This window comes from Anabas testudineus, chromosome 19 (assembly GCF_900324465.2).
Source record: "Anabas testudineus chromosome 19, fAnaTes1.2, whole genome shotgun sequence".
Taxonomy (NCBI): domain Eukaryota; kingdom Metazoa; phylum Chordata; class Actinopteri; order Anabantiformes; family Anabantidae; genus Anabas; species Anabas testudineus.
The window spans coordinates 13,332,102-13,356,020 of NC_046628.1; the positions used below are offsets into that span (position 1 = coordinate 13,332,102).

A 23,919-nucleotide genomic window follows, 5' to 3' on the forward strand; every position below is an offset into this window, starting at 1 on the left:
AGGTTGTGTACACACAGATTTTCACTGCGCTTCTCAGTCAGTCAAACTGAGCAATGTAATGGAGCATGCAGTGGGAACCAGTACAACCAGCAACAGACTCAATGTGATGCAGGTATGTGCAGAGAAAGGTTTTTCTACACTGCAATGTGACTTTCCAGAGTTGTAACGACAAACGTCTTTTTTAACAAGCAACCGTCACTTCACCGGACTTTCCACGTCCTACGTTGTATTTTATTATCTCACTGGTACAAAAAATAACACACAGATGAACATCAAAATCATGTATATTTACATTTAGTCATTTGAATTTTATCCAAATCAAGTGAAGTACAAAACAAAGCAAAACACTGAAAGTGAGATACCACGAAAAGTGTTTCGGTTTCATCAGCTGTAAGTGACAGAAGGGGAGGTTTTATTAAATCTTAACTTACAATAAATAACCTGTCTCATGTAGGGATCTTGAATAGCTTCAGCAACATTCACTATCTTTTAAATAGTTTTCAAGGTATTTCAATGAAAGCTGCTGTAGCACTTGAGGAAAAAGACAGGAGATCATTAAAGTCAGTAGGCTTCATCCTCTGGTTTGTGCTGATCCATTCAGTAGTTGTTGATATTTCAGTCTTAATCAAAGTAGAAGGATGAATAACCACAGCCATCCCCATAAAATTCACTTACAATGACTCACTCACTTACACTTGAACTGAATTGCTTTTGTGAAACTGGAGTTTAACTTCTCTGCTCACACCTGCACATCATCATCACGCCTGCGTGCTGCATCAGCGCAGTGTTTCAATCAGCCGTGTCACTTTTCATCCACACATGAATGAAAACATCTGAACAGGGGAGACATCTGTCACTCGTCCTTCTCAACCTCTTCCTCTGAAACAACATTTCCCTTTGGATACTACATCTCTTAACTGCTGGGATGTGGAAGGCATGGAGATGATCCTGCTTCATAAAATTTCAGCACCAAACTAGTGTGACTTTCTTTCCCTGTGCTTCTGTGATCCCCCGAAGCTGTGCAAGAGAGATTAGCTAAATTCATCTACTTCACAGAGTTTTGTTTTACCCACGGGCCCCAGGGTGAGAGATTACTTGTGAAATTAAACTTTTTTTTTTTTTAAGTTTTATAGTTTCTCTTGCCAACGATGCCTTTGATGTTGGTGCGCTGTGATAACAGTTTGCTATATTTAACCCGAATCTAATTTTCCTCATCATCATCATTATCATCTGTCTCTCTGCTTATCTCTGTCTCTTTTCCCCATTTCTCTCACTCCTAATTTTCTGTTTATCACTATTGATAAACAATGTGCATGGACTTGTGCTCTACAAAAGTAATATCTGCTACACAAACCTCCATGCACGCACAGTATACTGTACAGCATGTTTGCTTGCTTCTGCCAGTGTCTTTGTCTCTTTTCTTTTCCCCCACGCAAGCCCATATGTGATCCTGGATGAGAGTTGGCATCACGCTGTTTTTTGCAAACGCCCGGTTGTCACGGCAACGCAGTGGGCTCTTTTCAATGCGAGTGTATCTCCCATCGTTGACTGTTTGTGCACATATCCAGAGCAAAAGGCAAGAAAATGGAGGAAAATGACTGAAATCAAAAAATTAAAATCGCTGCAGGCTCAGTGCTTCCTGCCTGTCATTAAGGATTTCTGCAAAAAACAAAAAAAGGAGCAGCTTTGAAGATTAACTTAAAACAGATAGACAGAGCTTTTGTTGCGAGTGCACATGTGTGTGTGAGATGAAGTTCTACCCAGAAGCACTTCCTCAAATCCCATTACACCCCTGTGCAGATCCTTCTCTCCCCCCCAAAACATTGAGAGGATCCAATCCCCACAGCTAAGACAGTTGGTATGGAAACGGATCAGTAAAGCTCCAAATCTCTCTTTTAACGACTCATTACCAGTGGCTGCCGCCCATTAATGTCACTGCTTCCACACTACGGCAGCAAGAAACACCATTACTAGCCCAGATAGCTGCAGGGGTGAGGAGGAATGTGTCAATGGGCTGGTGAGCACAGTGGTAATCATCCTGTTTGCTTGCTCTCATGCCTGTAATATTTCAATTTCCTCCCTTAGTTTATCTGACTTCCTTTCGGTTGCAAACCCATTATTATACTGCTTCAAGATGTCTTTACTGCCACAGAGAAAACATGGCTGGAAACCTTGTTTTGCATTTCAGATACACTTCTTATCATTTTCTGACAGAAAGATTAAAAAATAATGGAGGCTAAGGGAATGCATTTTGGCATTTCACGCCCCGTGAAATGCCAAAATGAAAAGCAATAAAGTGTCAATAAAGACAAAAATGCCACCGGTGTAAGTGTAGATAGGGAGAAATACAGAGTGTTGATTCTGCATAAAAAGGACCACAGCTATTTTATCACTCTGAGAAGCGAAATCCCTGCAGAGAGCTCTCGCATTCTGCTCTCATCTCGCTGACATTCGCAAAACAGAGACGGATAAATCAGGAGGATGGTGGAGGACGGATGGGAAGAGAGGGAGAGCACACGGAGAGTGGAGTGCAGAACGAAAGCACATACTGTAGGAGATGAAAGGGATGGAGCTAAGGTGCCTTAAAGGAAAATCATGTGATGTTACAGCCTGTAATCCTCGACCTGGCTGAATAATGTGACATAGGTTAGAGAGGTAATGAGATCAAATGGTTTTACTTCTGTCCCAGCAGCTCTGGCCTTGAAACTACTCAAACTCTGATCTGACTCTCATTGCTGGTTTGATTGACACCTAGTTGATCATGACTGGTATCCACAATGATGACTAATGAACCGACATCTGCAGCAAACCTCACTAATGCGCTCACGGCTGGATGTGAGCAAATTTCTGCAGCCTGAATCTTAAATGTTGTGGAAACCCTGATTCACAGCAACAGAAGGACAAAGAAGGTGAATAGGTTGACGCTGCACTTCATCATCATCATTGTCTCAAATCATTTATCAGAAGCTGGCACACTGTTTTCTCAGTGAAAACATCCACCATGGAGAATGTTTTTGTCTGTCTGTGTCTGATAATGAAACTGAAATCTGATCCTGTGCATCAGTTTTTATGGACTGAGGATCAGCACACTCTGTGGCATGACAATTATTTTTATATATACAGTTTATGTTTATGTCATTATGTGTTCAACGTAATCCATATTTGGGGTTAGGGTTAGTCAGTTTGTAAATGATACAAAGGTTTTTTTGTGCTGACCGAGGACGTCAGAGCAAAATGTGAGATAACACTGCCACCAACTGATGGGAAATCACATCTGCAGTTCACATAATAGCACTGCATTTGGTCCATCCCAATGAAAATGACTAGAAAAAGCAAGCACTAGCCCTTTTTTATCAGCTACTGGAAGAACAAAGTGTTTACAGCACAGAAACAGGCAGATAAATAGTCCACGTCATTCATCTCATGTAGTAATCTTATTGCGAAAGATTTTCAGGAACCTTTTCAAAAAGCTCTAAATGTGAGACCGCAGTTCTTCCTCCTTCTCTGGATGTCACCCTAAACGGTGACTACTTAAAGTAATAACTTTCCTTCTTTGAAAGATGAATGAACCTCTGTCATCCCACATGCTCTGAGTCACTAGCTGGTACTTTCAAGTGACACAGGGAACAACAAGAGTGAAGGAAATAATGTGTTTGTCCAGTCTGGAAGAGCTTTTATCTTACGGTTTCATTCTGACATGTCAGGTTGGGTCACTCTAGTACTCATTTCCCTCTGTCTCACTAATGATTAAACAATAAACTGCACATTGTTAGGGGGGCAGGAACCCAAACACCAACACAGGAGCCAGATTGTGGTCATATTGTTTGTCTTTGTGATCATTTTGTGTGTCTGTTACCATGTGGTGCTTCTTAGTAGTTTGTGGTTCAAGGCTCTGCAGTTGAACCCATTATGGGTCTTTAGTGATCCTTCCATGGTCCTAGGTGGGATCCATGGCACCCAGGTTCAGCTGCCTCTCTAAAGGTTTGTTTGTTTGCTTCATGATGACTATTAGTAGTCACACCATACAGAAAACAGAATCCCCACTTTGTTGTGGGATGTTTCCTTGAGCTCCATTATTGTCGAGGTGGAGGAGTGAGCGCCACCCTGTGGTCATCCAGACTGTGTGCTCTGCAGTTTCAAAGGGAGGAACCATATACGCAGCAGCAGGTGCGATGAAGCTGATGGTCATATTGACAGATCTATAGCGGAAAGGACGCGCTCACATCTTCAAAATAAAGGCATAAAATTCACATACAGAACAGAGGAATACAGTAGTGATGAGTGAGCAAAACCTCCATACTAGAGTCACTGCATCTTGAATAAACTACATTTGTTAAATATCGTGATGCACTAGCTACATATTTTCTTTTGAAATGTACCAGAATAAAAACACGGATTCCTCCTAAATTAAATCTTGCCTTTGTTTTTATTATTTTGTTATGTGACCAAAAAAATCAGTTTTGTAACTTTTGTTCTTATAGTTTATATTGCAAACAAATTATGGGTTCACTATTATAGAAAACTGACTATAACTATTTAGGAAGATGGTAGAAAAATAATTGTTGCCAACTGATTTTATATAAGTATTATTGATTAATCAATTACCTTAATCAACTAATCTAGAGTAATGTAACGTGATTTGTGCCCTTATAAAATATGTTTTACTCACTTATGATCGTTCTTTTAGGAAAAGTTGACTGCAACGCTGTTATCAACGCTCTTATTGTGAAATCCAAAGCCGGAAACGTGCCTTGAACGCAGCACTGTCCGGTGATGGGCGCACACTGCTCACCGGTGCCGGTTGCAGGAGAACAGGCGTCGGTGAGAAGACGAACAGACAGAAGCGTGCACGGCCGTGAATTTACGTCTGTCTTTGTCATGTTTAAAACCGGGAATAATCCTAAAAGAGTGTGACGGACTTTAATCGAGAAGATGCTGACAGACACGATTGTGGAGGAAGAATTTGAGCTCAAGGAGGAAGAGCCGTGGTACGACAAGCAAGACCTTGAACATGGTACAAATTCCTCCTGGTCTTTGTCTCTGAAGCCCTTAATTAAAGGAACAATTTTAATGCTTAATTTAAATGTTAAATAACTATATTAATGTAGGAGCATTACAGCTCCACAGTAGGACCTTAAATATGGACTTATATATCCGCAGATTCACTGGAGGTTAAATTCCTGGTCATTAATTTGATTTTCCTCCCCAAATATGATATTATTTATTTTTATCAGCATGTTTAGTTAGTCTGCAGGCTGTTTCTCCTTGACAGGCTGCAGAGAAAGGCAGAAGTCAGCAGGACACATATGCGGCAAAAGGTGGACCAGACATGAAGTAGTGCCTTTTGTCTTCAGTGCTTCTATATGTTTAATATTTTCCATCCAAATTATCTCATCTTTATTGTTTAATGTTGTTTTTTTTATTTTTGGTGGTAAGGAAGTGAAGAGCTATCTCTTGTTATGGCTCATATGGTAATTGTCTGAGTCAGGTAAATGAATGTGTGCTTAAGAAAATAACCAGCTACTTATCCAAATGTCTTCAGTGTCACTTTGCATGAATGTCTGTCATTTTTGTAAAGGTAGATAAGTGCTGTGGTACAAAAAAAAAAGAAAAGTGCCGGACTCCTGCCAACAATGGTAAAACCTCTCAAAGCTGCATGTGTAATAAGATCCCCAGGTCCCCATCAGTGAGGCTAAACTGTGAGCACTGAATCACTCAAGGTTGCTCACCCCTTCTCTCCTGCAGACCTGCAGCTGGCAGCCGAGCTCGGGAAGTCTCTTCTGGAGAGGAACAGGGAGCTGGAGCAAGGCCTGCAGCAGATGTACTCCACCAACCAGGAACAGTTGCAGGAGATTGAGGTAGAAGAGATGTCTTACATGCTGTAAATAAGACTGGAGTAAAAAGAAAAAGTGGTCATACTGGACGATGAGGCACTAATATCCTCTCTCCCTTAGCAGCGTTTAAGTTTCGCACGTAACAGAGATGGATTTGCAAACTTTGTGCCACATATTTTGCATCTCTGGCAACATATAGATGTGAACCTGGTGCTTTATCCAGCTTGAGAGTAAGACTGCTGCCACTACACTTGGCTTATATGGTGTTGGTGTTTTTAATTAGACATTTTAAACGCTCCAGAACTGATCATTAATTAAAAACTAAAGCAGGAAAAGTAGATTTCAGTAGTGAAGATTTTAAACAGAACATTATAACTTATCAAAAGTACTAAGTCTCTGTGAATAAAATAAAAGGCAAATTTGCTGGTATGCTAACATTTTCTGGAAATGCACAGTAGCCAAACAATCATACTTGTTATATTATATAAATATCATTGTATACACCAACTTGTGGTTTTGTTGTTGTTGTTGTTGTTAAAAAAAACCACACACCTCCTGCTGCACACTCTCCTTTCTGCATCTTCTCATGTACCGACTGGGAAATGTGGATGCTGGATTTCATTTATCCAGGACCTTGTTTTAATATGTTTAAGTGAGGTCAGTCTGGCGTCCCGGGCACTAAATCCTCTCCGCTGCTGATGCAACGAATTAACCTCTTTAAGACCTACACTGGACACTTGTGACGTCGCAGGTCTGACTCCAGCTCATGACTTGTGTTGCAGTTAATTACTTCCCATCATGTTTGCCGCCTCTCTTAAGTGTGATGAAAAGCAGGTCCAAAGTGTCCTGGCTATAACAGTTGATAAGACAGCCTGTCCTTAAAGAAACTGTTAATAAAAGGAGGCAATGATGGAGCTTTTAGAGACGTTTACGTGGTATTAGGAAATAGAAAAAGGCTAGAGATTGTCCCTTTACAGTTCTTTTTCACTCTTATTGTGGAGGAAAATCATCCTAAACAACTAAAGAATACTCTTGTCTTAACGCCTGCCTGTCCTGGTTTCTCCTCCAGTACCTGACAAAGCAGGTGGACCTCCTCAGGCAGGTCAACGATCAGCATGCTAAAGTGTACGAGCAGCTTGACGTGACGGCCCGAGAGCTGGAGCAGAGCAACCACAAACTGGTTCTGGACAATAGGACAGCCCAGCAGAAGATCCTGGGGTAAGACCAGAGATTGTCCACAGTGGAAGTGAACATGGAGAGAGTTCCCCCGTTTAGTCCTTTGCACCTGAATATCCCTCATTTCCCCTGTAAAGCTTAGATTTTTTTTTGTTTTCTCTGCAGTCTGACAGAAACAGTGGAGCAGCTGCAGGCACAGGTGGAGGAGCTGCAACATCAGGTGGAAGAGCTGAAGCTGAAACCTCCACAGACTCGGAGGCCTCCTCACAGAGGGAGGTGGTCACCTCGCAGCGCTCAGAGTCTGTCCTGCCTGAAAGAGCTGAAAAACAGGTGAAGACACTCAAACTGTATTTAAAATAAATGGATTAGTGAAAAGTTGTGATAGTTAAATTAATTTATCAAGCAAAAGATTATTTTTGATCAAAGGACTTTTATCTATTTTATAATGAGTTGAACTAAATGGTTTTAGTTATGTTGCTGTATTAGGATGGGAAGAGAAAAGTAATTCAACCATTCAATTACTTTAACCTTTTAGGAGTTTTTGTAATTAACTTATTCTTGTCCCTGGTTTAAAAAAATGGTTCAAAGAACTACTTTGCCACTGATCCAGATTCTCTTTGCAAACATGAGAACTAGCAAATCCTGCACTCTTGGCTCGACCTCTTTGTGTTAATCCTCCTCGCTGGCAGTCGGCCACATCTGCCTTATTCAAGTCTGTGTGTTTCGTGCGGTGGTCACTTCCTCCGGATTCGTCCTGTAGTGTGACAGGTTCATTTGCTGCCTGAGTTTAGTCTCTGTGGCGTGTAATCCTGTTTGGACAGCTCCGTCAAAACAGCCAGGTCAGATCGAAGGAAATCGGACTGATAAACAAGAAAGAGAGACGCGTGATGAACCTGAGCTGAACAGGTCAAAGTCTGAGGGTTGGAGGGCAGCTGTGAAGCTGCATTTGATTCTTCAGCTGATTTCTAATCAACTTAGTTTTACTGATAACGTCTAGATTCTTCTTAGTGTGCGTTTCTTCATCTGTCTGCAGTTCTATCTTTCGTCACTTGTTTTCTGTTGTTCAGCGTAATATTGGTTTGGATTATTCTAGTAAAGAGTACTGTGTATAAACAGTCAAACCAACTTGTAATGATCTTTCCAATTAAACAACAATTGTTTGACATTTACTAAAACCAGCTATTTTCTGTGGATTAGACGTCACATCAGTGTCTTACGATTGAACCTGTTTCGTGACCTTTGGCATATGATGCCATACTTTCTGGCCCGTGTTCATTTCCTGTCACCTTTCACTTTTATTTGTTGTAATACGACACGTCGGAGATAAAATGCTGATGACAGATGAAAGATGAAAGAGTAGACAAATTAACAGCCTGTACTGTTAGATAAAGGTTACATAATGGGTGTATCTCATACTACAGACTTCATCAGAAGACTTTTCTGCAGGTTCCTCGGTTGACTTAGATCTTGAATGTCAAAATATAAATAACATTAGAATGACATAGCTGATGATGAACTGTTACAGAGCTGCTGGCTGGCTGTAGGCTCTTAGTCTAGTTGTTTATGAAGTCCTAATAAGATTAGGGAATTACTCTTGGATTATATAAAGACAGTGTTGTTTAGTTTTTGTCTTTGTTTTTATTATTTTGTTTGTTTAACTGTTATTTTACAAGGAATTAGCCATTTAAAGGTTCCAGTTTGAAACGTATTTACCAGGAGCTCATTGCTCCAGACAAATAAATATTCTATCACATAACCCCCGTAAAACATCTTTATATTTGCATTTTGTAGAGTTTAAACAAAATACCATTTTAAAGATGCTAGTAGGTGTATTTTTTGTTCCCTGGGGACTGAGCCCAGCTATTGTTTAATTAAATATAAAAGACTTAATTATACATAGAAAAAATATACATAGTTAAAAGCTCCTGTGTTACTGCCCAGGTTTGACTCTGATCCCGATGAATCCTCCGATGATCTTGAACTCCGTGACGTATCGTGGCGTGAGGAGGAGCAGGCATCACTACAACAATCCCTTCAAACCATCCAGACCCAGTACGCCAGTGAGCGTGCCCGGAGGGAGGAGGCAGAACGAGAGGCCGAGCTGCTCGCCCGTGAGAATGCAGCGCTGGAACAGCAGCTGGCAGGAATGGAGGGGTGTAAGGTATAACCATCTCACAACAAGTATCTCAAAAAGCGAGCCAAGTGTGATTTCTTCTAAGAGGAAACCTCCTTCGATAGTGATGTGGCTACAACTAGAGGAGGATCCCCAGAGGATGAATCGTAATGACGCTTCCTCCAGCGCTACCTAAGTTCACAGATTTAAGTGAATAACTTTAGTCAAAATGTCTGTACTCTCTGTACTTCCAATTGGTAGAAATGACCAAAACTACAAAATGAAATCCAGGTTGTCTTACAGTTTCCTCTAGAAGTCAAACCGGTCTTTACTGTACCCCTTTGGTGCATAAAAAACTTTACCATAACTTAGGTAAAATCAAAAATGATTCTCAGCAGCTGTCACATTGTTCTGAACACAAAACATAATTTCAAAGAAGTGAAAACAATTTTCTAACGTATGAATCAAAGTTAAATAAAAGTAGTGTTAGAAGCACAAGGATACTTCTACATTAGTGTCCTAAAGCTTTACAGACATCCTTTAATTCAAGTCATTTTGTTTCTCCTTCAGGCCAGAGTAACTGAGCTGGAGCACGAGACTGAGGAGCTTCGTCAGTTCTGGAAATCAGAGTCCTCCTCAAGGTCTACGAGGCCAGACATCATCCACAGCCTGCTGCCAGACTCAATGTTCCTCAACCCAGAGGAGGAAAGTGAGGGGGAGGCAGCTGCAGCTAAAAGCTCCTGGGTCCTGAAGCGCTCGGACAGCGAGCGGCTGATGAAGCTGACGCGGGTACCGGACTCTCCCGACAGGGTCTTCGACCACGAGTGCTCCTGCGTGCGCCGAGCCGAGGTGGTGAAGTACCGTGGGATCTCGCTGCTCAACGAGGTTGATGCCCAGTACAGTGCCTTGCAGGTGAAGTACGATGAGCTGCTGCGGCGCTGCAGCTCCGGGCTACAGGAGGAGGAGCAGGATGAGCTGAGCTACAAGTCGGTCCAGACTGCATCTTTGACCTCCTCTTGTCCTGCTGTGACACACACTGAGGTCTCCGAGGAAGACTTTCACCAGCCGGAGTACAAGGAACTTTTTAGGGAAATTTTCTCCCGCATTCAAAAAACCAAAGAGGACCTGATTGAAAACAGGGGGAGACCCCGTTTTACAGCAGGTGCTTCCAAAAAATGAAAACTGCTGCAACATTAATTATAGTCGTAGACTATTACAGCAGCACATGGAGCTGACTAACTCTACACACAAGCTGTACGTTATTCGCCCAGAAATGGTGATCATGCAAAAGTGGTTAAGAGATAAAAGAGAGACAGGAATAAAAAAAGGAAACACCACCAGCTCATGACTTAATGTGGCTCAGTTTGCACAGAAACACCAGTGCCTCACGCCAGCGTCTCCACTGTACAATCACTCTACCTCACTTTGCACAAGCTCCTGATGAAATCGTTTCTGGGGAATAATCTAGTTTCCTGCACTGTCCGAGAAGAAAATGAACACATTGACGCATTAAATTAACAGAAAGGTTCCTGGAAAAGTTGTAATTCAGTACTAATTAAAGAGATGGTTCAGTTAAACTATTTGTTAGATTGTGAGCTTTTTGTTTAGTCCACAGCTGCTCAACATGCAACATGTGAAATTTGTCCAAATTGAATTGTGTATAATTACATAGGGAAAATCAAGTTTCCTTCTTGCAAGTGAATCCCTCAGGAAATCAACAACCATGTCTGTGCAGCTAACAGTTGTTTTCATTATCTATTAATCAGTTGATTTATTTTTATTCACCATTTAGAAGATAAAATGTCAGACAGCACAATTAAAGTGCCAAGAGGTCAGTATGACATTTTGAGGCTAATACGAGATAACATTTGACATGTTTGCAAGAAAAGAGGACTTGAGCAGTTGAAAACTGTTAATTATACATTTTCTGTTGAATTGTTTAAGATCTAAATTGCATACCTCTTTCCAGGAAACTTCCTTTAATGTTATTAGGAAATCACATATCTGCTGTATCTGCTGCTGTTTTGTGTTTGTTTACTATGCTCCTGTGATCTACTGTGAATTTTTAAATTTATAGACTAGAAAAATAAAAAATGTAGCTTTGCAGCGACCAGTGCAAAGATGACCAGTATAGTATCTGGTGGGGAAGGAGTTCACATTATGAAGAAGAAGCTGAAGCTAATGATTCAAGGTGCTCACACATATTTAGGATTTTTTGTAATTGTAACACGTATTACTATTTGATTAACATATGTTAGGTTAGCTAACTGTATACTGACGGACTCTATTTTAAAGGAAGGTTTAAGGTTCACTAAAATAATAACCCACTATGTACTTGATAATGTAACTCCTGATGTGTTAGCCTCAGGAAACTATGTATGATTATACGCTTTTTTCTGTACTTTGTTGCTTTTGCTGCCCGACGTCGATGTATCATGTATAAGACGGCACACGTTTGTAGATGTTCTGTTAATTTCTATTGAAATGCACTTTAGAATTGCACATGCATTACTAATACTCTTCTGACACTTTATATTACTGTCACGTGGTAGTTAATGCAAGTATGATGTGCTCCTGTTCCTGTGTGTATGTACGATGAGCTTTTACCTGTTTCAAAAATGGATCTCATGGTTATTGTTATTACTCTGAGCCATAAAACATGAAGCAAGCTGAGACAGCACGTTTGTGTCTTGAGTCAATTTGTTGTAAATTATGATTAAACTCTATTTATAGAGCTGAAGTCACAGTTAAAAAATAAATAAAATACTATATCAAATACAATCAGTTTTATCTCATGTAATAAATTTAGAGACCCTGTTGAATCCAAAACACAATTACTGTTTGTTTTAGTCTGTTTTTTAAACTAACAGCTCAAATCAGCTATGTAGCACCACCGTGCCCCCTGGGAAATGGTGTAGCTGCAGGATACAAATAAACACAAGAAGCTAATCTGGGGTTATGTAAATATATGCAACAACAAAAGTCAACATACAAAGCAGAAACACTGTTTCAGTACAAACCGCTTCAGTTAAAAATTACTCAACATATTCTCGTACCCTCCCAAATGCGTCCTTTTGATTTCAAAGGCTAAAAAACAGATTAAATTTAATCTAATAAGAGAGGCCGATCACATAACTAATTTATCTCGAATGCTATCAACAAGCACCGGTTTCTACAGTTCTACTTTTACTGGGTCGCACATTTAACCAGCACACAGACACTGAAACAACCACTGTGATGACTTAAGACTCCTGATTTAACTCCTTGTATTGATGCTACATTACACTGAAGATGTCTCCTGTTCCAGGTTCTACAAATTAAATACGGCACTCAAACGTTTCTTCTAACACAATCAAACCAGATATCTTTAAATCATAAATCATTACAAATCAAAGCCTTTTCTCTTTTGTGAGACCAGATTTTATGGCTAATGTACCAGAATATACCTGAATTCAGAGGTTAACCTGTAGTTGTAGTTGAGTCTTGAGTATTATTCATGGAGCTAACAACAATCAAAGATTTCATCCCTTTAATTCTGCAACTTCCATTCAAAATGATCCACTTTAGATTTTTAGCAAGTAATGGTTCCCACAACATATCACTAACACACAGTAACAACAGAAAAACACATCTGACAAGATGACATTACAATATTTATTGAGCAAAGTAAACAAATGGAAAAGAAAATTGTCATTGTTTGATGTAGCAAATTCTTAATTTAGCATGAACTGAAAAACACTTTTATTCATATTTAAGGTTTTAATGAAAAGTACTAAAGTGAAAATTAAAGCATTGTTGTTCCTGTAATTTGTCAAATGAACAGTGGAAGTTCGTCCTGAATCCCTTGTAAAGACAGAGGCACTTTAGATGGAGGCTCAAGATAGCAGCACATAGCAAAACACCAGCACATCTACAGCAACAACTCCCCGCATCATCAAGACTTAAGATCCAGTTCATAGACACATCCCTTCCACTTTTTACAATAAACTAAATACAAACAGATTTACGACAGATCTTAATTCCAAGTTGCATCTTTATTGGCTTTCAAAGAAAATAAAAATAAAATCAGTCACTCCTAAAGGAAAACCATTCGAAACACGCTACATTCAACCATGAAAAACAAACCTCAACATCAGCCACTTATTCATAAATGTTATAATTCAGTACGCATCTGACTGAATGATACAGAAATGAGGGAAAAGCCACGCTTGGTGCAGCAGTTTCCAGGTCCATGATTGCCAAAAACATGAAGTGATTTCTGTCCAACATAAGAACGACGACATCAGGGGCTTTCTGCTTTTGCATTATTTTGTTCCCTTTTGTTTCAGGCTTATTGGCTTGTGAGTTTGGCAATGTTTCCTTAAGTGCCTTCAAATACTTAATGAAGCAATTTTATCATTCTTCCCTAAACGTTGCCCCTGTTGCCCTGTACTGAAGGTGACGTTCAGTTGCTATTCCTTAGAGCTAAGAAAATGTGTGAATAAGTTTTCTATCCGATGTTTTCTCTGGCTAAGCTTATAAATCAGAAGTAAAATGAAAGCAATCTAAGTCATGGGTGCTTTAATTCAAACATAATCCAACATGAGGTCTTAAATCCAAAAATTTACTCATAAACCGTAGTTATATTTTTCTGTTTCTTCATTTCTTATATTTATTTTTTCCCCTCAGACTCTCCAGCCGATGCTCTGAGTTTGTGAGGAGTTTCTGTCCTCCGCGCTGCGTCAGAGTGCTCGTGTAAAACTTCAGAAATGCTTCGGCTGAAACAAGAAAAGCTTCAGGTTCTGAGCAGAGCTGATATCAGGGCTGACATCTTTGTCCACCTGCAGAGCTCAGAGGGCTGTGATTGGCTGTCATCTCTCTGACTGCCCTCCCACAGGACACCTGGGAGATGATTTGATTGGCTGACGGTGACCGCAGGGGGCAGGGTCTCAGTGTCAGGACTGTATCGTCCCCTTGAGGTACCACATCCCCGCATGGCTCTTGCAGCACTCCTGGAATAACAGAGAAGAAGTTAGATCAGTGTTAAACAGGTAGTTAGAGCAGATGTTCTTCCCCGTCGCTCATCTCACATTAAGCAGCCGATCAACGTCGGACTTTGGGACGTCTCCCAGCTCCTCTGCAAGCTTGGCTTGTATCATATTCCTCCTGAGCCGATAGTTCTTCGTGAACATGTCATACAGCAGCCGACGATGCTGCAAAGAGGAACAAGGAAAACACACCAAACCATTTATTTTAAACAGTTTGACATTTTGGGAAATTGAGTTTGATGTAGAGAGTTTTTGAGGATCATTATGGCACCCAGTGTTTGTTAAATGTAAAAGTGGAGCTAATTCTGACACAGTTTAGCTTAGCAGAGACACAACTAGCCCATACCTAACATTTCTAAAGTTAATAAATTAGCATGCTATATCTGTGATGATGCTATGTCTGTTTGACGTCGTTGTAGTTGGTAAACCGTACTGTGTTCTACTTTTTGCTTTCAATCCTGCCTCACACTGAAACCCGTTTACTTTCTGAAATACATGTGAAATTCACACCTCACTGAAGGCCTTGACTTGTGGTTTGTGTGGCGTGTTTCAGCTGCTTACAGTACGTCTGCATGTAGAATAAAACCACAAGACTGTTGTGACCAGAGTGATGTTGTGAGAGTGTTTACCTTGTCAAAATCCTGTCCAGTTTCCCACAAGCCAAACACCTTCTGTTCATCAGGTGCTGCAGTGCTCTGTGCAGGAAACTAAAGTCAGAGAGAAACAGCAAAGTTAGAAAAGCATGTGACAGAGAAGGTGCAGTTCCAGTCCTTACTTCTGCTCACAGCCTGATCAAATGAGCCAAGTCGTGCACTTTGCTCTCTCAACATCTGCTGCAGAGCAGATACTGTGTTTGGACCGGAATAAGTATGTTTATAATAATCAAACACCTTAATTAAAACCCTGAGTCAAAGTGTAACACCCCATTTATTGACAGCCATGTCAATTAGCCTTCATTTTGCTCTTAGCATGTAATACCCAGCACTCCAAACCAGGATTAAATCTCCAGACACAACCCACTGACTCAAAGCTGATCTATACATGGTTAAACATCTACACATGAATGTTTACAGTGACGTAAAGACCCGCCTGTGTCTGGATTAACTCCTTGCTGAGAAATAATGAGCTTAGCTTGGAAACCAATTAGCTGTTGCATAACATAAATGGCACCTGGCCATTCCCTCCTCCATCATAGTTAAAATCTTCAAACGTCAAGGATACAAACAGGATTAGACCTAAACCAAGACACAACTGATCCTGGAAGGAGACCTGGCTATAGACCACAGACCTCATCACTCTCCGCCCTTTGAGCAAACATCACACCAAGAAAAACACAGCTGACGGAGCAGCATAATCACAGACAACATGTAGATCTATATTAAGCCCACAAACAACAACCTTAGCACAAACAAGAGGGCACACACACACAACATCATCAACACACAGAGGTATCAGGTGGCTGCTGGAACGCGAGTGGAACCTGAGAACCAAGTTTACACTGCTTCAGTGCAGACTCCTTCTCAAGCAACAAAGTGCTCACAACGAAAACGACCGTTAATGTCGTTAGTCTGTGTGAGAAAACTGATAGCTGAGGAAACCCCCTTAGCCTCGAGCAGAGTAGCAGAAGCTTTTAATCCAAGACAAAAGGGGATTGTAATCTGCAGGTGAAACAGAGGACCAACCAAGATTTGGTCCCTGGTCTGAACCTGCTGGAACAAAATGAAAACCAAGCTTGTGAGATCAAAACTAACAAGCAAGACAGTGAGAGAGGGATTCTGTCATCCTGTAGCAAAGCCTCACAACCAACATTACTGATCAACCTTACTAATACCTTAACATTGTTTAGTTGTGTTCTGCTGCTCTACCCTTCACTGGATGACTGCAAATATTAAACAGTGGACGTAATCCTATCATTTTGCATGATGTGCATAGAATGCTGACTTTGTCGTTCTTGTTGCTATTTCAACATTTTGCTGTTGACTGTTTTGTTTTTCTTAATCACTACATGACAATTAGCTAGCTGGCTAACACTAAAACGTTTTAGAAATGTTGAATCCTGTTTTATGTCCCCACAAATGAATAAAATAACAGACCCCAAGGCTACTACACACACCATAAATGCTTTTATGTTGAACTGTGTTGAATCTATTGTTCGATGTGTAAGCTATTCTGTTGTTTCTTGCCTCCATGCAATAATAGATGCCATGGAGAATGTTTGTGCCTGATAATATTACAAACAGGATTTCCAGGTTTGCATTTCTTCAAAGCCACAACTACACAGGACCGTTTATGTGGAAACCCAAATGGTAGAGACTGAAGAAGAGATTGAAAGAAAATTGGAGCATCCAGTGGGAATGAACGGACGTATGATAACCGTGGTGTCCTCCCCCAATACTCACAGGCACCATTATCTGTTTGCAGTGGCAGAGCAGCACAGCGTCCTGTAGCATGTGGTCTGAGATGGAGTGGAAGACGGGCTGCCCCACCGGCATGGAAGCCACATGGAGGTTCAGCAGCCTTTTTAATTCATTCAGTGTCAGCACAAAATGCTTCCCGAAAGTCTTTATCACAAAGTCCTGTAGCTCTGGGGACGGTATGTTGGCAGGACCCCCTCCGTTAGTGTAATCAAAGCCAGGAGAGGTGGCATTGGGGTAACCGTTGACAGAACCGTTAGGGATTGAGGACAGGGAAGAGGAGGTGTCCATAGGTTCATCTTCACTGGTAGCGATGGGTCGCTGGACACTGGATCCTGCCCGTCTGGCATCTAGGTCCTTCTGTAGGGACAACTGGTTTTCTTTTGCCCTGTCCTGAGCCACCTGCAGACGTTGCTCCCCGCTGACATGGATAGGCTCTAGAACACAAGTGAAATTCATCACTGCTGAATATGTAATGTGTTAACTATTAACCGCTAACTATAACAAATACAAGTACCAACCAGGCTGGGGGGTATTCTTTGGCATGAAGTCTTCTTTAGAAAGGTTAAAGACCTTTTCCAACCTTTAAAAACAGGAGATGGTTAAAATGATTTCTGATAAAGAACCAATTATCCTCCAAGAAAAACATTTAATATCACTTTGATGTTTCTTCAGTACAAATTTATCATCTTCCCCTGAGTATAACCTACTTGCTCTGGATGCCGAGCCACAACATGTGTTGCCTGTGGGCAACATCTGGGTGTTTCTTAATGAAGTCTACATCAGTAGGCAACAGGAACTCCCAGCCCCGGTTGATTCGAGGAGCTGCCACATGCTCCAGGAACTCCTTCACATCCTCTGGAGGAAGCTGCCAGAGACAAAAGGAAGGACTTGTTAGTCCTGTTTAACTGAATGAATGCAAACTCATGTAGCCTGAAGGTGACAGAACCAAGCTGAGCATGTGTTCAAAGACACTCCAGCTAAAAGCAAGCTGCTCAGAATCTAAACAACCATGAAAGACTGTGGTGGCGCTGAGCATCTCCCAGGTGAAGGAGTTTGTTTTTGTAAATGCCAAACACTCATCACCACCAATCCCCATTGACTGTTTTGTAAACAGGAAGGCTGCCAACTTGTCAAAGCAGAAGAATACACTTGTTTAATAACCATCCAATTACATGTTCATGCATAAAATAATCAAACTCTAAAGTAGAAATGATCACACCTGCAAAAACAACATCCTTACAAATACAGTTCGTTATGTAACAACCCATGGGACTAATTTGCCATGAAATGAAGGCAGCTCATATTCTCACGTTATGTCCCTTCAAAAAAATAGTTTTACTGTACACAGATACTTGCTACTTAGATGCAAGTAGAAATCCAGTATAAAGAAACACATGAAACATCATGCTGATTCTTACTTTGATGATAGATGCAATCTCCTTTCTCATCACAGATCGCTCCAGAGTAAATCTCCACATCTAAAAAAGGGAACAAACAGCTTAGTCGGAACCACAGAAAAACAAAATCATCAGGCCTTAAAATATCACTGGTTTAAATTTAGATGTTTCAGCAGCTCACCACAAAGTCCCTGCCACGACAGAGTACCTCCGCAGGAACACCACTGTGAGCACTGCAGGTGTTTTTAGGGTACAGAACATCACTGTAGAAAAAATACAGAAGCATTACTCAACTACTAACCTTTTATTACAATCAAATATTACATTCTAAAAAGTACACAAGCTTCAAGAGGATGGATTGTTTTTTTATAAATTACTTGGACTCACCTCTTGACGACCCAGTTTCCTTGAACCAGCAACGCCACCTGCTGGATGCTGCGCAGCACTGAGGTTGAGTCTGTGCCAGAGGCAAGCAGACCCATCAGGTTGGCAAACGGCATCACCTTAACTGGAGATGAGAGAAGATGTCAGAGGACCAGTAATCCATTTTGATGCAAGACGGAAATTTGATGCAGGAATAAGACGTTTTAAATTATTTCACATCCAGCGAGTATTAAAGCTCTTCTGTCTACATCTAGCACAAACAAAAACTGCACAGCAAATGTGAACTGATTTGAATACTGCTCTTTTTAAACATGATCTATTATCATTAAACTACACCGGAACCTTCTCCATTTATGAAGAGTCTCTATGGGTTGGCCTACCATTCTTCATCAGGGTCTTGACCTGCTCTCCAAGTGGCAGAGTACGGAGTTGAGCCATAGACAGCACATTACTAGGACCAACAGGCTTCACACTGACGAAGAAAGAGGCAAGATGACAGTAATTACTGATCTCTGGAGCTGTCAACCAGATTAAAATCTATGATCTTTCCTTTAGAGTACTCACACTTTTTCCTCTGCGAGAGGAGGCATCAGCATCGCCAGGTACTCCCTAAGAAAGGTTAAGTAGAAAGCGGTAGAAATTACAAAGGACACCATAACTAGAAGAACTGTAGTCCTGGTAGAAGCCATTTAAAACTTTCTTAATGTAAACACTGCCAACATTTAAAATCACATCTGCAGTATACTGTCGTATGATCATTAACAAGAAGCAACAGATAAGCAGGGAAGACATTTATATGGTTAATAAAATCAAAGGAATATGTGAAACAACAAAAAAAGTCAAAGTAAAAGTAATAAAACACTAGAAAAAGTCATGTGTTCATACTCACTTAGGAGTTTTGACCAGTTCAGTATTCTCTGAGGCGTCCACTGACTGACAGAATAGGTACTGCCTTTCATGCTCTGAGCGACTGTCCTGTATTTAAACATGACAAAAACAAAACTAAGAAACTCTTCATGATAACACCATAGTGAGAGACAGTTACAATACAAACAGCACTGAATATGCCTCATCAATAAATGCACCCCCACCTTGACGCCGTGGTAGTGTAGGTGAACCCAGGGCTCCTCTGCCTGCTTCTTCTGGAGGAACTCGTACGACTGGATCCTCCTCTGTCTGGCCTGCTCCGACTCAGGACGAGCAAATCTCACCTGCACTTGAAGATGTGCAAGAGATGTTAGACATGAGAAGATCAAATCAGGCACATCAAATCAGTGCATTTATGAGTCTGCATGTGTACACAGTTTCTCACCGTAATGGCTTTGGCTTCGTCCTCAGCTTCATCTTGTGAAGAGTCTCCACCTGCACACATAAGACTCAGTTACCATTCCTGATTATAGTGTACCAGTTTCCAACATCAATGTTGAAATTCTTACTTCAATTGGCATGCACAACAGCCAAAAAGCCAAATATATTCAGTTGTCAAATGAACAAAACAGACAAAAGCAACACAACTTCACGTTTGACATAACAGATGCTCAAAAAAGTAAGTTGGCGTTTTAAAAAGTCAGCTTAGACTTTTTCCAAATTAAATATACAAACAAAAAAACAAAAACAAAACAAACACCTTCATTGGCTGCCTCCCTCTCTCTTGTTTTGTTGTCAGCCTTGTCGAGGTAAGAGAAGCTGGGTCTCATCTGCAGGATTCCTGTCAGAGGTGTGATGTGAAGTTCACCTATTGGTATAAATAAAACAATCAGAAACCAAATCCTGCTTTTGATCTGTAATAATGGAGCAGTTGTTAACAGACATCCATGTTTTGGTTATCAACGTAAACACACAAAATAGTGGATTGTAACATAAGAACACTGATAAAAAAGTCCAGTGAACTCTGAACATTTGTGATGTTTGTGTATTTACAAGAAGCAGTCACAAGGTTAGAGCACATTCATGGTGCTGCTGTCCCAAGTTTTTAGATCTGACCTTTGCGAAATACAGCAGCAGCATATCTGGAGGTGTTAGTGGTGGCCTGGATGGAGGAGAAAGTCTGCTTGTCCATCATTTTCCTGGAGGTGAAAAATAGAAGAATAATGCTGAGTACATAATCTGAGGACTCACTGAGCTTCACACAGCTTTTATGAAAACATCACTGTAGGACAGTCATGTTATCTCTTCTTATAACATTAAAGAAAGAAATGCACACACACCAGTGGAGCAAAAAAACAAAAACAAAGACCTTCTCCTCTTTTTCTGAACAGTCATAAACATACAGTTTTTACATTAACAATTTTTACCTTAAAACTCTTTATACCTGTAGTTTGAGTGCAAACCCTGTTCTGTTCTGTTCTCTTTAATATCGTCGAGCTAATGGCTGCTTCTGCCATCTGAGCATTCCTTATTCCTAAAATTTGTGTCATTTTAGCCACAAAATCTTCATGCTGCACATACTTTATTGTGGATTATTTGATATGGATGAAAGGTTTACAGGCAAGACTACAGCTCAACTCTGCAAAGCAACCAGTGATTCAGCAAAATGAATGGTGCCAGTAAAGAAATTATTAATAACTCTGTTGAGTGTCTGCTAGTTGTAGCCTTATATTTATGACTGATATATTTTATCCATCTCCGCAACTAACTGAGCCAGCAAACAAATTGTTATAGATCCCACACTATTCTTACATTTAGATTCTAGCAGTGAGAAATAGGAGGCTCACACTGACTGAAAGTACCACACAAAGATATTAGGGACAGTCTTGAGTATACAGTGACAAGAAAAAGTATGTGAACCTTTTGGAATGTCATGGTTTTCTGCATTAGTTTACAATAATATGTGATCTGATCTTTTTCTAAATCAAGAGTATTAACAAATATAATGTGCCTAAAAATAATAAATAAAATTCTGATCTTTTATATCTTTATTGAGAAAAAACATAAAAACCTCCCCCCCCAGCATTAACCTCAACCAGGTGCTTCCTGTAGCTGTGGATCAGAGCTGCACATCGCTCAGGAAGAATTTTTGCCCATTCTTTCTGCAGAACTGTTTTAGCTCTGTCATATTCTTTGGACGTCTCTTGTGTGTGAATCTCTTCAAGTGATTCCATAGCATCTCTATTGGGTTGAGGTCTGGCCTTGAGTTGGCCTTGCCTTTTTATGGTTGTTCTCAACAAAGATATAAAACACAAAATGTTTTTTTTGTACTATTACTTTAGGCACATTATATTTGTTAATACTCTTGACTTAGATAAGGAGCATACAATAAATGCAGAAAACCATGAAATTCCAAAAGGTTCACATACTTTTTCTTGCGACTGTAGATGAGGTGTAACAGTAGACATACACTGAGTAGGTGTTGGTTTCGTCATAAGCCGTGCCATCCACATTCAGAGCTATCTGCTCTCCTTTGCTGCGACAGTAGTTTGGACTCATTGTGTTAATGGCCATTTCCAATTCCACCTATACAATAATTAGCACAAAAAAAAACCCAACACAAACACTTTAGGAGAATAAAAAAAACAAACATATTTTCTGGATTGAGATGTTTTGTGAAGTAATAAAAGAGTTTTTTACCCTTTGCTGCTTGGGTTTGATCTTTGCCACCAAGTGGTCGACATCATCATAGGTCATAGTGGATGGTCTGACAGGGTACTGTGTCAGGAAAAAAACAAGGTCACTGGTGACTCCTGATGCTACACAGATTATAGTAAACTGCTCATGAAGGGATTTATACTAATCAGCATGAACAAGGTAAACCTTACCTGAAAAAGATATAGCTTATCTGCAAGGCTTTTAGCAAGGTACACATCAATCTAAAAGAAACAGAAGTGTTGATCAAAGTTATTTTCTGACAGCACAAATAGGTGTGAGGAACTTATTGAAGTTAACTTTACAGCAGCTTTTGCCTTTCATACACAGCATGAACTTAATCTTTTAAGATCTTTTTTAAACATGGCTTAAATGATTTCTCATCCTGCAAGATGCTTGTGTATCTGCAAGATGGTGTGTTTTGATGCATCTCTGCTGTTATTTTTTTCTCTTCCTCTTTTGCAAAAGCCACCATAATCTGATGGAGATTACCATATCAATAATAATGCAAGAAAATATGATATACAGATTTGAAGATAAGGGAAAATTAGAGAATATGGTGTAAGATTAGGAACTAGAATCAGAACGTACCCTGAGAATTGAGATTGGGGACAGAAAACAGTGCTTCCCTACTATATTAATTATAAAATAAACTACAGTGCCTGTATTCATAATGATGAAGACAGATAGTGCTTACTGATGTGTTTTGGACAATAATGGTGCCAACTCTACAGTACAACTGAATCACGCTTGAACTATACGAGCAACATTTCCAGCTTGTGGACATACCTCTTCTATAATGGGGTCATCATCATCCCCGCTGGCCATATTGATATTAGCAAAGCTAGGGAGGGATAGATGAAAAGAGGGAGGAGGAAGAGCAGCAGTAGATCTCGGAGATCCAACCTGGAAAGAAAGAAATGCCAAGTTACAGGGATTTGTTCTGCCAACACAGACTGCCATCACTGATACCGATTGTAAGTGGTTACACCCAGACTGGTAACAGAGAAAAGATGACAAGCAGCTGGTGCAGTTACAAGAACAATGTGACCCAGCCTATTAGGATTACATCAAAATTTGTTAGGTTGTCTCCAGTTGTCAGCCTTCAGAAAACCTCTGGTACAGAGTGTATGTTCATTTAATCCACTCAATAAGATAAACCACTGAAGTTCTAAGGTTTATCGACAGAAAGGCCATGATCATGCTGTCACAGACACAGCCAGGTAAAACTCACATGATGTAAGACTATGCAATCTATAATAAAGAACCGCTCCTCATGCAAACACGTTATAACAAACAGTTATAGCTAACATGTCAAAACTGATTTCAGACAGGTATATTTATTATTACAGTAAACTGGTGACTAAAAGGCACACTAGTTTTTGGCTAGGCTAGCATGATTAGCAAGCTAGCAACAACCCGTTCAGAAACTTGTCACAGGCCTACATTACACTGCGGGTTATTTTTCATTCTGACACAAAACTATGAATGTAGAATAAACCAGATGAAAAGCACAGAAAGCCTTTTCACTATACCGAAACCAAACGTGTAAGCAACGAAGGCATCTAACAGGATGCTAGCTGTTGGTAACTAGCCTAGCCAGGCAACTTTAGCCTAGCATTAGCAAGCTAGCCTGGCGTGCTAGTCAAAATAACAAATAACGGAGCGCCAGTGGTCCGGACCTGGTTTGACACCTGTACCTTTCTACACAGACGTTCCTCTCACCTGCACACTTCACTGTGCGCCTTTAACTATCTCATCCGTGTGTGGACAGTCCAGAAACGAGGTGCGCAGAGGTGACAGAGTGGTGTCTAACTCATGCTAACTCCGGCTGAAGTCTGCTGGTATCATGTTGACTCTGTTTCACACAGACACGTGGGGAGGTGCCCAGGACCACAATGCACAGCGAACCCACTGTGCACTGGGTCTTGGGGTCTTTTGTCCTGAATTATTTTCGCTGGTCTTCAACCAGCATCAGAAATAATAATA

At 40.5% G+C, this 23,919-nt stretch overlaps 2 protein-coding genes across 2 annotated transcripts; one reads left to right on the forward strand and one right to left on the reverse strand.

The window, feature by feature from the left end:
* Window positions 1–4,764: 4,764 nt before the first annotated feature.
* Window positions 4,765–11,776, forward strand: LOC113156003 (cerebellar degeneration-related protein 2-like). The gene is made up of 6 exons (XM_026350789.1): window positions 4,765–5,014; window positions 5,746–5,858; window positions 6,904–7,052; window positions 7,176–7,340; window positions 8,952–9,171; window positions 9,694–11,776. The coding sequence occupies exons 1-6, from the start codon at window positions 4,933–4,935 to the stop codon at window positions 10,300–10,302; spliced, it is 1,338 nt and encodes a 445-aa protein (XP_026206574.1). The 5' UTR covers window positions 4,765–4,932; the 3' UTR covers window positions 10,303–11,776.
* A 987-nt stretch (window positions 11,777–12,763) lies between these two features.
* Window positions 12,764–23,806, reverse strand: polr3e (polymerase (RNA) III (DNA directed) polypeptide E). Its single transcript, XM_026351781.1, has 21 exons — window positions 23,656–23,806; window positions 22,720–22,836; window positions 22,104–22,154; window positions 21,916–21,993; window positions 21,686–21,801; window positions 20,332–20,414; window positions 19,976–20,083; window positions 19,661–19,710; window positions 19,440–19,559; window positions 19,238–19,323; window positions 18,913–18,957; window positions 18,729–18,820; window positions 18,352–18,472; window positions 18,146–18,227; window positions 17,986–18,045; window positions 17,275–17,432; window positions 17,086–17,147; window positions 16,550–17,001; window positions 14,780–14,857; window positions 14,193–14,315; window positions 12,764–14,114 (listed from the first exon to the last, which is right to left on the reverse strand). The coding sequence occupies exons 2-21, from the start codon at window positions 22,756–22,758 to the stop codon at window positions 14,058–14,060; spliced, it is 2,061 nt and encodes a 686-aa protein (XP_026207566.1). The 5' UTR covers window positions 22,759–22,836; window positions 23,656–23,806; the 3' UTR covers window positions 12,764–14,057.
* Between the last annotated feature and the right edge of the window lie 113 nt (window positions 23,807–23,919).

What these genes read in the sequence shown, in the direction of transcription:
- polr3e (XM_026351781.1), bottom strand. Translation starts at nt 22,758, where the DNA reads ATGGCCAGCGGGGATGATGATGACCCCATTATAGAAGAG. An exon ending in GAGGGAGGCAGCCAATGAAG is followed by an intron (nt 19,711 to 19,975) that starts GTGTTTGTTTTG and finishes TTATGTGTGCAG; the next exon opens with GTGGAGACTCTTCACAAGAT. An exon ending in GAACTGGTCAAAACTCCTAA is followed by an intron (nt 18,958 to 19,237) that starts GTGAGTATGAAC and finishes AACCTTTCTTAG; the next exon opens with GGAGTACCTGGCGATGCTGA.
- LOC113156003 (XM_026350789.1), top strand. Translation starts at nt 4,933, where the DNA reads ATGCTGACAGACACGATTGTGGAGGAAGAATTTGAGCTCAAGGAGGAA. An exon ending in GCCCAGCAGAAGATCCTGGG is followed by an intron (nt 7,053 to 7,175) that starts GTAAGACCAGAG and finishes TTTTCTCTGCAG; the next exon opens with TCTGACAGAAACAGTGGAGC. An exon ending in CAGGAATGGAGGGGTGTAAG is followed by an intron (nt 9,172 to 9,693) that starts GTATAACCATCT and finishes TTTCTCCTTCAG; the next exon opens with GCCAGAGTAACTGAGCTGGA.